A 13,006-nucleotide genomic window follows, 5' to 3' on the forward strand; every position below is an offset into this window, starting at 1 on the left:
TGGATTGGCAGGTTAGGTGGATTGGCCGAGGTAAATTGCCCCTTAGTGTCCAAAGATGTGCAGGTTAGGTGGATTGGCAGGTTAGGTGGATTGGCCATGATAAATTACCCCTTAGTGTCCAAAGATGTGCAGGTTAGGTGGGGTTACAGGGATAGGCTCGGGGTGTGGGCCGAGGGCCGAGGTAGGGTACTCTTTCCAAGGGTCGGTGCAGACGCAGTGGACCGAATGGCCTCCTTCTGCACTGTAGAGATTCTATGGGATAAACTGGAGGTTATTTAAAACTCTCCGGAGGCCTATCTTTAAGTTGCATTAATTCCCATTCCCCTGTCACCCCTCCGTGCCTGCTGACCAAGACGTACACCACGACTCTGGTGGCTTGATGTATGGGAAAAGATTGGTCAGGCTGGGCTTGTATCCACCAGAGTTTAGAAGAGTAAGAGGCAACGTGATGGAATCCTTCAAGATTCTGAGGGCTCGCAGCAGGGTGGATGTGGGAGAATCCGGAACTCGGGGGTAACTGTGTAAAAATAAGGGGGTCGCCCATTTAAGACGAAAGATTCGGAGAATTTTTTTGGTCTCGGGGTGGTTGAGTCTCTGGAACTCTTCCCCAAACGTCAGTGGTAGCAGAATCTTGGATTATTTTTAAGGCCGAAATAGATAGATTCTTGATTAACGAGGGGGTGAAAGGTTATCGGGGGTCAACATAAATGTGGGGTTGAGGTTACAATCAGATCAGCCATGGGAAGCAGACTGGAGGGGCCGAGTGGCCTCCTCCCGACCCTAGTTTGTATGTTTGCAGTCCATATTGACGCGCAGTGGCTTCTGGTCAAGCAACATTTTGATATTAAAATTCACACCCAGCTTTTCAAATCCCTTCATCTAACCCCGATCCCTCCCTATCTCCGTCATCTCCTCCAGCCCTCCAACCCACTGAGATATCTGCTCTTCTAATTCTGAGGCTTGTGAGCATCCCCATTGGAACCTCTCCGCCATTGGTGGCCTTGCCTTCAGTTGCCTGAGCCCCAAGTTATAGAATTCCGTCCCTACCCCTCTCTCTGCCTCACTACCTTGCTATCCACCTATAAGTCCCTCCTTGTAACCTACCTCCCTACCTCTCTGACTATCCCTATGGGACTCGGGGTCATCCTTTGGCAGATATCGTGGGTTTGGAAGGTGCTGTCAAAAGGAGGTTTGGTAAATTGCTGCAGTGCACCTTGTAGTTGGATCCACAGTGCAGCCTCTGGGCCGCAGCGGTGAAGGAAATGGGTAGACGCTGCGCCCGTCAAGCGGGGCTGCTTTGTCCTGGATGGTGCCCAGCTCCTTGAATGTTGGTGGAGCTACGCTCATCCAGACAGGCGGAGAGACGTCGATGGCGGACAGTCTTTGGGGAGTCAGGAGGTGAGTTACTCCCCGTCGAAATCCCAGCCTCTGGCCTGCTCTTGTAGCTGTGGTCATTTAACCTGTTGTCGGACGCGGGTGTCCCTGGCCTGGCCACCATTTATTCCAATTCCACTTCTCTTCTCAGACCTGCTAAGGCAGACGTTCGGCCGTTTCTATTCTTAGTTATTCCCGGAGCAGGTCGCTAGTCTGTCGCCAGGGACCTATAGCTCGCGGGGCACCACTCCACATCAACTAGCAGTCTCTCCCGGTCTTACCACCGGCCATTGGCGTGATCGGAAGGATTTTGCAGGTTGGCACACTCAACCCCGTAGGCTGGGTTACGAACGCACCTCCCTTGGCCGTCAAGTCCTGGGGTGGGACTCGAACCGGGAGTTCCTGGCTCAGAGGCCAGGACACTGCGCCACGAGACCTCCTACGACGTTTTTTTGCCCACCCCCTAATTGCCCTTGAAGTGAGTGCCTTGCTCGACCATTACAGAGGGGGCAGCTTAGAGTCAACCTCATTGCTGAGTGGGGTCTGGAGTCACATGTAGGCCAGACCGGGTAAGGACGGCAGATTCCCTTCCCTAAAGGGGACATTATGAACCAAATGGGTTGTTACAACAATCGGCGATAGTTTCATGGTCACCATGACTGAGACTGAATTCCTGGCTTTTAAATAATTAATTTAATTTAAATTCCACCAGCTGCTGTGGTTGGATTTGAATCCATGCCCGCTAAAGATTTGCCTGAATATTTGCATGACTTGTCTAGTGACATTGCTACTGTGCCCTGTGTTGATATGGATGGTCCAGTTCAGTTTCTTACGGGGTGGCACAGTGGTTAGCACCGCCACCTCACAGCGCCAGGGACCCAGGCTCAGTTCCGGCCTTGCGTGCCTGTGCAGAGTTTGCACGTTCTCCTCGTGTCTGCGTGGGTTTCCTCCGGTTTCCTCCCACAGACTTACCTGGAGAAGGCTTGGGGCACAGCAGTTCAAGGGCGATTAGGGGGTGGGCAACAAATGTCGTCGGAGGTCTTGTGGCGCAGTGGGTTAGTGTCCTGGCCTCTGAGCTGCAGGTTCGAGTCCCACCCCAGGACTTGACAGCCAAGTGAGGTGCGTTCGTAACACGGTCAAAGGGGTTGAGTGTATCATCTACAAGTGGATGTTGCATGGTTTCCCGACGACCTCGATGAACTCTCCCCGTTCCCACCCCCGCCACTTAGCCCCACGTGTGTGAATTCCGCCCGAGTTGTCACCTGTTCTCGGTCGGAGTTTGTGGCTTCAAGTCCTACTCCAGAGAGACGTGAGCTTCTAATCCAGGCTGACAACCCCCCAGCGTAGTCTGCTGTGCTGTCGGAGGTTGGTAAATTGAGGCCCTGTTTGCCCGTACAGGGAAGCGTTAAAGTTGAGAAGGGAACCACTTAAGAGAAGAGCGGGAGAGTTCCCCCTCTTCCCCCACAACCTCGGCTAACATTCATCCCACAATCAACATCACAAAAAACAAGTTCCGGTCATCACAGCGTTGCTGGTTTTGGGATCTTGCTGTGTGTAAATTGGATGCTACGTTTCCGATATCACAACAGTGACTCCAGAAAAGTGCCCCCTTATCTGCGACGTATTTTGGGGCGTGCCGGGGCGGAGGAGGGGGCGGGGGGGGGTGTCACGTAAGGCGCTATATAAATGCAAATTTTTCAGTTCGAAATCAAAACATTTTGTCCTCTTCAAAAAGGATACTTTTTTTTAAAGTTGGCGAATGACTGTGCAGAGGTCAAGGCCAGCAGTGCAGACAGTACCGAGGTTGCCATTGGCGACGGAGAGAAAAATAAAACGAGATAAATAAAGAAGTTGTGAGGCCAAGATTGGGTTTGACGTTGGGGGAAAGCAAAGAGGCTTTGAGGTCTCGGGCAGTAGGGAAGGTTTCTATCTTTGATTCATTCATAGAACATGTTCATCGTTGGCAAGATCAGCAATAAGTGCCCACCTCTCATTGCCCCTTGAGAAGGTGGTGGTGGGCCCACCTCTTGAGCCGCTGCTGCCCCCGTGATGTAGGTACACCCACTGTGCTGTCAGGGAGTTCCAGCATTTTTCCCAACTCCCTGTTTCCTGCTGATAGCCAGTCCTCTATCGATGGGAGAGGGTAGGATCAGAGGGCGTGGCCGCAGAATAAGGGCATTTAAGACAGATTTGAGGAAGAATTTCTTCGCTGAATATCTTTCGGAAAATCTGAATGCACCACATCTCCTGGTTTTCCAGAACTTTCATCCAATGCCCACCATCTGTGTGTGATACTCAAGGCCATTTGAAGACTTTATAGGCAATGTCAATGGATGACAATCCAGAGCGGGAAAACGCAGTGATTTATTTTTGGGCCCTGAAATGTTGAGGTCCATCATAACCCACACCGACACCATCCAGTCAGGTACACTTGAAGGAACGCCCCCACTAACCTCAGTGTGAAACTGGGCAAAGATTTCCCTGGAGTTCCGCCCGACAATGGAAGGGTGTTACCAATGACTTTTACACCCAGGCGTGAGGTATATTAAAATATTGGGCAGGATTCGCCGGTTCCCCCATCCACGTGTTCGCTGTTGACGGGTTGCTATCTTCCAGTCGCTCGCCAATAGTATTTCCCATTGTAGCCGCCCAACGCCGCCAGGAACCCCAAGGGCATGGGGTGAATCGCAACGATCGAAGAATTCCGGCCTCTCTGCCATTTTAACTCGCTCTCGAGCCCACGTGTCCATCCTTGGGCTGTTGAAGTGCTCCAGAGAAAGGCCAACTCAAACTGGAGGGGCAGCAACTAATGTTTCGGTTAGGCCCATTACATCCCTCTGGACTCAACGCTGAGTTAACAACTTTAGACTGTAACATTTATCCTCTGTCTTAACCTTTTTTTTAATACCCCAAGCATTTTTTGCCTTAGTGCAGACCCACACCCCGCCAAACGAAACGTAGGCCGAAATCCCGCGGAGAGCGCAGCCCTGCCCTGTAGGTTTCCAGGTGGAGTGCGGTGGCTTTAACCGGGGAAACCCATGGACAAACGGCGGGAGCAGAGAATCCCGCCGCCAGCGAACGCCGCGCTGCTTCCTGCCGATGGAAGGTCGGAGGATCCGGCCCGCCAAATCTGCTCTCTCTCCCTACGGAACCTGCCAGACCGGCTGAGCTTTTCCCCGTATTTTCTGTTCTCGTTTGAGGTGCACTAGTGACTGTGGCTGGGCAGTGTCCGAGAGTCTTAGACCCAGAAGGCGCCACCTATTTGAAAATGCGGAACCTGAGGTTTCAATGTTTCAGGCGATCCACCCAATGGGTATGCCAGCAATTACTAGATTGAGACTGGGATCTAGGCACAATGAAGGGGATATTCTGTGACAATCCATCTATCATAATTACTTAAATAAAAACAGGAGATGTTAAAATAATGCAGCAGATTAGTCGGCATCTGAAAACAGTTTCACAAAGTTGTGATGAAAGGTTATTTCGGAAACATTACCTCGCATTGTCTGCCAGATGTTGAGCATTTGCAGCATTCTTTCGGTCTGCAATAATGTCTTTGTTCAGCCGAGAACGTCCAAGAATGGGGCTGGCCGATTTTGACAGAAAAACCAACGTCTCGACGGGAGTATTTTCGCCACATGCTCGCGTGGTCATGCGTTGCATCATTTCTACGGGATGAGGTTCGCCAGCGGGCGGTGGCCTTGCCTCTGGGCGCCCGGAGTGCGGCGTGGGGGTTCCAGGCCCGACTTTGGAGACGGTGGCGTCGTGGTACCGTCACTGGACTCATAACGCAGAGGCCTCAGGCTGATACCGGTCCACGTCCTACCGCGGCACAGAATTTTGAAATTCAATTAATAAAATCTGGAAAACAGAACCCGTCTCGGTGATGGCGACCATGACAACGATCATCGATTGTTGTAAAAACCCATCTGGTTCACTAATGTCCCTTCAGGGAAGGAAATCTGCCGTCCTTACCCGGTCTGGCCTACATGTGGCTTCAGACCCCACAGCCATGGGTTTACTCTTAGCTGCCCCTCTGAACCACGAATGGGCAACAAATATGGTGACACCTGTGGCACCCACATCCTAAGAATGAATTAAAAAAATGTTTTTTTTCATTTGCTCATGGGACTTGGGAATCGCAGGCTGAGCCAGCATTTATTGCCCATCCCTAATTGACCTTGAGGGCCAGTTAAGAGTCAACCACATTGCCGGGGAATTGAGGCGAAAGAGCGAAAGGGGACATGAAGATTTTGAAACGCCGCGAGTGATTAGGATCTGGAATGCCCCGCGTGAGAGCATGGTGGAGGCAGAACGCATCATTAACCGTCCGCCATCGCTATGCTGCCTGCGGGATCTTGCTGTGCGCCCATTGGGCGTGGCCAGCTGGGCTTCATAGAACATAGAACAGTACAGCACAGAACAGGCCCTTTGGCCCTCGATGTTGTGCCGAGCAATGATCACCCTACTCAAACCCACGTATCCACCCTATACCCGTAACCCAACAACCCCCCCTTAACCTTACTTTTTAGGACACTACGGGCAATTTAGCCTGGCCAATCCACCTAACCCGCACATCTTTGGACTGTGGGAGGAAACCGGAGCACCCGGAGGAAACCCACGCACACACGGGGAGGACGTGCAGACTCCGCACAGACAGTGACCCAGCCGGGAACCGAACCTGGGACCCTGGAGCTGTGAAGCATTTATGCTAACCACCATGCTACCGTGCTGCCCCAGAGGTACCTGTCTGGGCGGAGGCTGCGGGAGACGCTTCTCAAACGCAAGTCTTTCCTTTCTCCGGTCTCCTGGGGAGGGGGACTCCTCCCAAATCTCACACCTGCTGTGGACATCCCTCCCATTGTCGTGTGTGACGTCTCCGTCAGTTGGGAAGTGATCCGGAATGGAAGTCAGGAAGCGGGAGCTGTTTACAAAGCGGGCTTTAAAAGGTCCCCAAGGTAGTCGGTCCCCTGATGTCCACTTTTGACTGAAAACAAAAAGTTAGCGTCGCCCTCGCGCCGGCTGGGTGTCCCGGTCCATCGGCCGAAGTGCATCTGGCACCTGAAGGCGGAGCGTTCTATTCCTCCGACCTGGGGAGCCGGCAGTTTAACTGAGGCTCTGGCGTGTCCAACCGATACAGAAATCCGGCAGAAGACTGTCACCCAGTCTCCGGGGACGGGCATTTTCAAAGTCGGGGTGGCGACCCGCGGGCGGGTGTCGGGAGGGTCGCGGAGCCGTCTGTCGCCGCGCTCCCGGCCGCGGGAATTACCGCGCAACAGCCACAGCAGCCGGCTTTCAACAATGACGGCCGCAACCGCATAAAATTGGGGCTGGTTTAGCACACTGGGCTAAATCGCTGGCTTTTAAAGCAGGCCAGCAGCACGGTTCGATTCCCGTAACAGCCTCCCCGGACAGGCGCCGGAATGTGGCGACTAGGGGCTTTTCACAGTAACTTCATTGAAGCCGACTCGTAGCAATATTCATTTTTCAAAAAAAGCAGGCGCTCGGCGCATGAGTCTACGCTCATCGAATTTGCGCCTGCACACCAATGAGCAGGCACGCACGCACGGTGTGCCCAGTAATTTTTTATATGGTCCCGGCCGTCATATTTACCAGAACACTGTGCAGTAACTTGAATCTTATTTAAAATGTTAGTGATTAGAATATCATTCCCTCTATAATGAAACAAATGATTTCTGAAAAAAGAATTGTGAAAAGCCGACCGCTGCGGCTCTTGCCTGTGGATCTGCGCAATCAGGGATGCAGGAGAAGATTTGTTTTTAAATTCAAAGTAATTTTCCTGCCTGAAGGGAGGCAGAGAGCAGGTAATGCACCCCCCCCCCCCCCCCCCCCCCCCGCCGAAATGCTGATGTCACGTGCTGTGGGCGCGATTGCGATTCCTCCATTTTGTCAGCAGCAAACAAGTAAATGAAGACCAAGCAGGCTCACCTCTCGCATTAAAGGTAAGGCGGGTCACGAATGTCGGCCGGCGTGGGTCACAAAGCTCAGCCCGCGTGAGTCGCCAAAGGCGGCCGCCATGGGTCCCGAAGGTCGGCCGGCGTAGGTCCCGAAGGTCGGCTGGTTGGTAAAAATGGGTCACCGCGAAAGAAAGTTTGAAAAACACTGTCCGAGCAGGTATGAAGGGTTCTCCGGCCCCCTCCTCCCCCCCCCCGTCGGGCCGGAGAATCGGCGGGGGCTGCGCGAATCGCGCCCCGACGCCATTCTCGCCGCAAACGGCCGTAGCGGCGATCCTGCGCCGACGCCGCGATTCTCCGTCCCGGACCGTCCGAAAAAATTCAAGGCCTGCCGGCGGCGTTCTAACATGCTCTGGGCCGGCGGGACCTCGGGGTTGAAGAGTCCGGGGGCGGCCTGCAGGGAGGGAAGGGGGTGGGGGGGGGGGGGGTCCAACCCCGGGGAGGCCCTCCACATGGCCTGGCCCGCGATCGGGGCCCACCAATCGGCGGGCTGGCCTCTCTGGCTGCGGAACTCTTTTCCTCCGCGCCGGCTCCTGGATCCCTGGGCGCGGGGGCAGGCGCGGGGATGACGGCCAGTGCGCATGGGTGTATCCCGCGCCTCTGGGCCGACGCCGGGACTGGCAGCTGGAACGGCGTGAACCGAGCTGGCCCCACCAGGACCCGAGAATCTGATCTCGGAATGGGCGCCGGCGCCGGAGTAAAGTACTTCCCGTTTTGCCGCCGGCATTCTGCCATCGGACCAGAGAATCGTGGCCCTTGTGTCCAACTCTGGTCGGTCAAGGAAGGAACGGCCTAATTGTAGCTCCCAGCTTCTGATCAATGAAGAAAGGCAAAAAAGTTAAAGTGGTTTGGTCGATATGAGGGCGGAAATGGAGGTACATTCCCAGCGCGAGGAGAAACGGAATACATACATTGATCTGAGCTATAAAAAGGTTGGATGTAAAACAATAGATTGGGTGATTAAATTTGCATGTGTTGCAGCTGTAAGTTGAATTGAAAGCTCTCGGCTGATTAGAAACAGACCCATCTGCAAAGGATTTTCACAGGAGCCAATGGGACGGCATGCTCCCTCAATGTGAGTGTCTGGGCTGCAATTCAGTGTGTGTAGCACTTCCTCAATTCTTACAAACTTGCTCAGCCCCAGGCTGTGTCGAGGGAACAGCGAGCGAGAGAGAGAGAGAGAGAGAGCAAGTGCAAGAGAGAGTGAGGGATCATGATTATCTTGTCATTATGTCTCCAGTCACCTGTGCCTTTTGATAGCTGCCACTGAGAGTCCCCCACGTTGGCTGCTAGCGTCTCTGCGCTGCATTGCTGACACTCGATGGGACACAGATCAAGATTTCCTTCCTAATCCCTGTCAAAGCTTATCTGACACAGTGTGACGAGAGTCGCCAGGGATCAGCATGGCCGATATTTACAGACCACAGCAGCCCACCCTGCTACGTTGCAACTTACAGGATCTCAATCGCCAGTAAGTATGAAACTCTCGGGGCAATTGGATTGACTGTGTTATGGGGTAATATTGCAATTGGCTTCTGTGCTGCATGTTGTACCATTTAAGATTGATTGTTATAAACAGAGGGCGGGGGGACGACGACTCACTGTAATATACATAGGGTGGATTATGCACTGTAATATATACAGGCTGGTATATTCACTGTAATATACACAGGCTGAGATATTCACTGTAATATACACAGGCCGGGATATTCACTAATATACACAGGGTGGGATAGTCACTGTAATATACACAGGCTGAGATATTCGCTGTAATATACACAGGCTGGGATATTCACTAATATACACAGGGTGGTATATTCACTATAATATACAAAGGCTGGGATATTCACTAATATACACAGGCTGAGATATTCACTGTAATATACACAGGCTGGGATATTCACTGTAATATACACAGGCTGGGATATTCACTGTAATATACACAGGGTGGGATAGTCACTGTAATATACACAGGCTGAGATATTCACTGTAATATACAAAGGCTGGGATATTCACTGTAATATACACAGGCTGAGATATTCGCTGTAATATACACAGGCTGGGATATTCACCGTAATATACACAGGGTGGGATAGTCACTGTAATATACACAGGGTGGGATAGTCACTGTAATATACACAGGCTGAGATATTCACTGTAATATACAGGCGGGGATATTCACTGTAATATACAGGCGGGGATATTCACCGTAATATACACAGGCTGGGATATTCACTAATATACACAGGGTGGGATAGTCACCGTAATATACACAGGGTGGAATATTCACTGTAATATACAAAGGCTGGGATATTCACTGTAATATACACAGGCTGGGATATTCACTGTAATATACAGGCGGGGATATTCACCGTAATATACACAGGCTGGGATATTCACTAATATACACAGGGTGGGATATTCACCGTAATATACACAGGGTGGGATAGTCACTGTAATATACACAGGCTGGGATATTCACTAATATACACAGGTGGGATATTCACCGTAATATACACAGGCTGGGATATTCACTAATATACACAGGGTGGGATATTCACCGTAATATACACAGGCTGGGATATTCACTAATATACACAGGGTGGGATATTCACCATAATATACACAGGGTGGGATAGTCACTGTAATATACACAGGGTGGGATAGTCACTGTAATATACACAGGCTGAGATATTCACTGTAATATACACAGGCTGAGATATTCACTGTAATATACAGGCGGGGATATTCGCTGTAATATACACAGGCTGAGATATTGACTGTAATATACACAGGCTGAGATATTCACTGCAATATACAGGTGGGGATATTCACTGTAATATACACAGGCTGGGATATTCACTAATATACACAGGGTGGGATATTCACCGTAATATACACAGGGTGGGATAGTCACTGTAATATACACAGGGTGGGCTATTCACTGTGGTATACACAGGGTGGGATATTCACCGTAATATACAAAGGGTGGGATATCCACTGTAATATACACAGGGTGGCATATCCACTGTAATATACACAGGCTGGGATAGTCACTGTAATATACACAGGGTGGGATATTCACTGTAATATATACAGGGGGGTATTCACTGTAATATACAGGGTGGGATAATCACTGTAATATATACAGGGTGGGATAGGCACTGTAATACATATAGGCTGGGATATTCACTGTAATATACAGGGTGGGATATTCACTGTAATATACACAGGGTGGGATAGTCAGTGTAATATACACAGGCTGGGATAGTCAGTGTAATATACACAGGCTTGGATATTCACTGTAATATACACAGGGTGAGATATTCACTGTAATATACACAGGCTTGGATATTCACTGTAATGTACACAGGTTGAGATATTCACTGTAATATACACAGGGTGGAATATTCACTGTAATATACATAGGCTTGGATATTCACTGTAATATACACAGGCTTGGATATTCATTGTAATATACACAGGCTGGGATATTCACTGTAATATACACAGGCTGGGATATTCACTGTAATATATACAGGCTGGATATTCACTGTAATATACACAGGCTAGGATATTCACTGTAATATACACAGACTGGGATATTCACTGTAATATACAGGCGTGGATATTCACTGTAATATACAAAGGCTTGGATATTCACTGTAATATACACAGGCTTGGATATTCATTGTAATATACACAGGCTTGGATATTCACTGTAATATACACAGGCTGGGACATTCACCGTAATATACAGGCGCGGATATTCACTGTAATATACACATAGAACATAGAACAGTACAGCACAGAACAGGCCCTTCGGCCCTCGATGTTGTGCCGAGCAATGATCACCCTACTCAAACCCACGTATCCACCCTATACCCGTAACCCAACAACCCCCCCCCCCTTACTTTTTTAGGACACTACGGGCAATTTAGCATGGGCAATCCACCTAACCCGCACATCTTTGGACTGTGGGAGGAAACCGGAGCACCCGGAGGAAACCCACGCACACACGGGGAGGATGTGCAGACTCCGCACAGACAGTGACCCAGCCGGGACATGAACCTGGGACCCTGGAGCTGTGAAGCATTTATGCTAACCACCATGCTACCGTGCTGCCCCAGCCCCATACAGGCTAGGATATTCACTGTAATATACAGAGGCTGGGATATTCACTGTAATATACACAGGCTGGGATATTCACTGTAATATACACAGGCTTGGATATTCATTGTAGTATACACAAGGTGGGATATTCACTGTAATATACACAGACTAGGATATTCACTGTAATATACACAGGGTGGGATATTAACTAACATACGCAAGCTGGGATATTCACTGTAATATACACAGGCTGAGATATTCACTGTAATATACAGGCGGAGATAGTCACTGTAATATACACAGGCGGGGATATTCACTGTAATATACACAGGCTGGGATATTCACTGTAATATACACAAGGTGGGATATTCACTGTAATATACACAGGATGGGATAGTCACTGTAATATACACAGGGTGGGATATTCACTGTAATATACACAGGCTGGGATATTCACTGTAATATACACAGGCTGGGATATTCACTGTAATATACACAGGCTGGGATATTCACTGTAATATACACAGGCTGGGATATTCACCATAATATACACAGGGTGAGATATTCAATTTAATAGGATATTCACTATGATATACATAGAGTGCTATATTCACTGTAATATTTACAGGGTAAAAACAATTAACTGGGGGAGGGTCAGAGTAAATGAGGTGATAATGCACCAGGCCCAGATTATTTTATGGAGCGTGGATGTTGCTGGCAAGATCAGCAATGGTTGTCCAAGCCTTTGCTGAGGTACATCTTTGCTGATATTGGTTAGCTTGTCTTACCCTGTCCAAGCCATCTGTGCCCGCATTAGAGCTCGGACGGTGAACCCCAGTGAGAATAGGCTGCCAGCCGGGTAGGCAACAAAACCAGCCCCCAACCCTGACCCCGACCGGCGCTCGCAGACACGGGCGTTTAGCTTAGGCCCAGGACCCCTGGGAGGACTTTCCGTCACCTAAAGCCGGACCACTAGTGTTCAGCCACTCACCGAGAATATAAATATTAATTCACGACTGGATGTGGGATTTCCTGTAAAAACAGGAGGTACCCGCTACTGTAACAATTGAGCCAGCCAGAAAACACAGAATTCTGGGAGTTAATCCGTATAAATGTCCGCCTGATATTCATTTCTGACAATGAGGATGTATTAAGAAACTTGCAATGGTTACATCTCATTCATTCGAGGGAAGTGGGCATCGCTGGCTGGGCCAGCAGTTATTGTCCATCCCGAATTGCCCACTGCATCATCCGTCAATGTCACAGAGTCACAGAAACGTTATAGCCCAGGAGCCTCTTCGGCCCATCATATGTGAACCAGCTTTCCACATGAGCAATTTACCCGGTGCCATTCTCCCACCTTCCACTGCCCCACTACCCCAACTCACCCCTGTGCCCCCATCGCCCTCCACATTTTGAAGGACACCAGCTCTCAGAATCAGCACTGAGGCTTCGAAGAGCCAGGTCACAAATCCGGGCAAGATCGCTTGTCGTGTCTGCTGTGGGAATTAATACATTTAGAGTACCCAATTTTTTGTTCCCCC

The 13,006-nt window shown here is 50.1% G+C and overlaps 1 protein-coding gene across 2 annotated transcripts in view; it reads left to right on the forward strand.

The window, feature by feature from the left end:
* Window positions 1-13,006, forward strand: part of LOC119957890 (RAS guanyl-releasing protein 1-like) — a 155,186-nt gene that overhangs the window by 44,216 nt on the left and 97,964 nt on the right. The window contains exon 1 of one of the 2 annotated variants that reach the window (XM_038786072.1): window positions 8,563-8,820. The exons of the other annotated variant lie outside the window; for it this stretch is intronic. Within the exon in view, the coding sequence (XP_038642000.1) occupies window positions 8,753-8,820 (68 nt within the window). The 5' untranslated portion in view covers window positions 8,563-8,752. Of the gene's footprint in view, window positions 1-8,562; window positions 8,821-13,006 lie in introns of those variants that run through there. 2 annotated transcript variants of the gene reach the window in all.

Source organism: Scyliorhinus canicula, chromosome 27, assembly GCF_902713615.1.
Source record: "Scyliorhinus canicula chromosome 27, sScyCan1.1, whole genome shotgun sequence".
Lineage (NCBI taxonomy): Eukaryota > Metazoa > Chordata > Chondrichthyes > Carcharhiniformes > Scyliorhinidae > Scyliorhinus > Scyliorhinus canicula.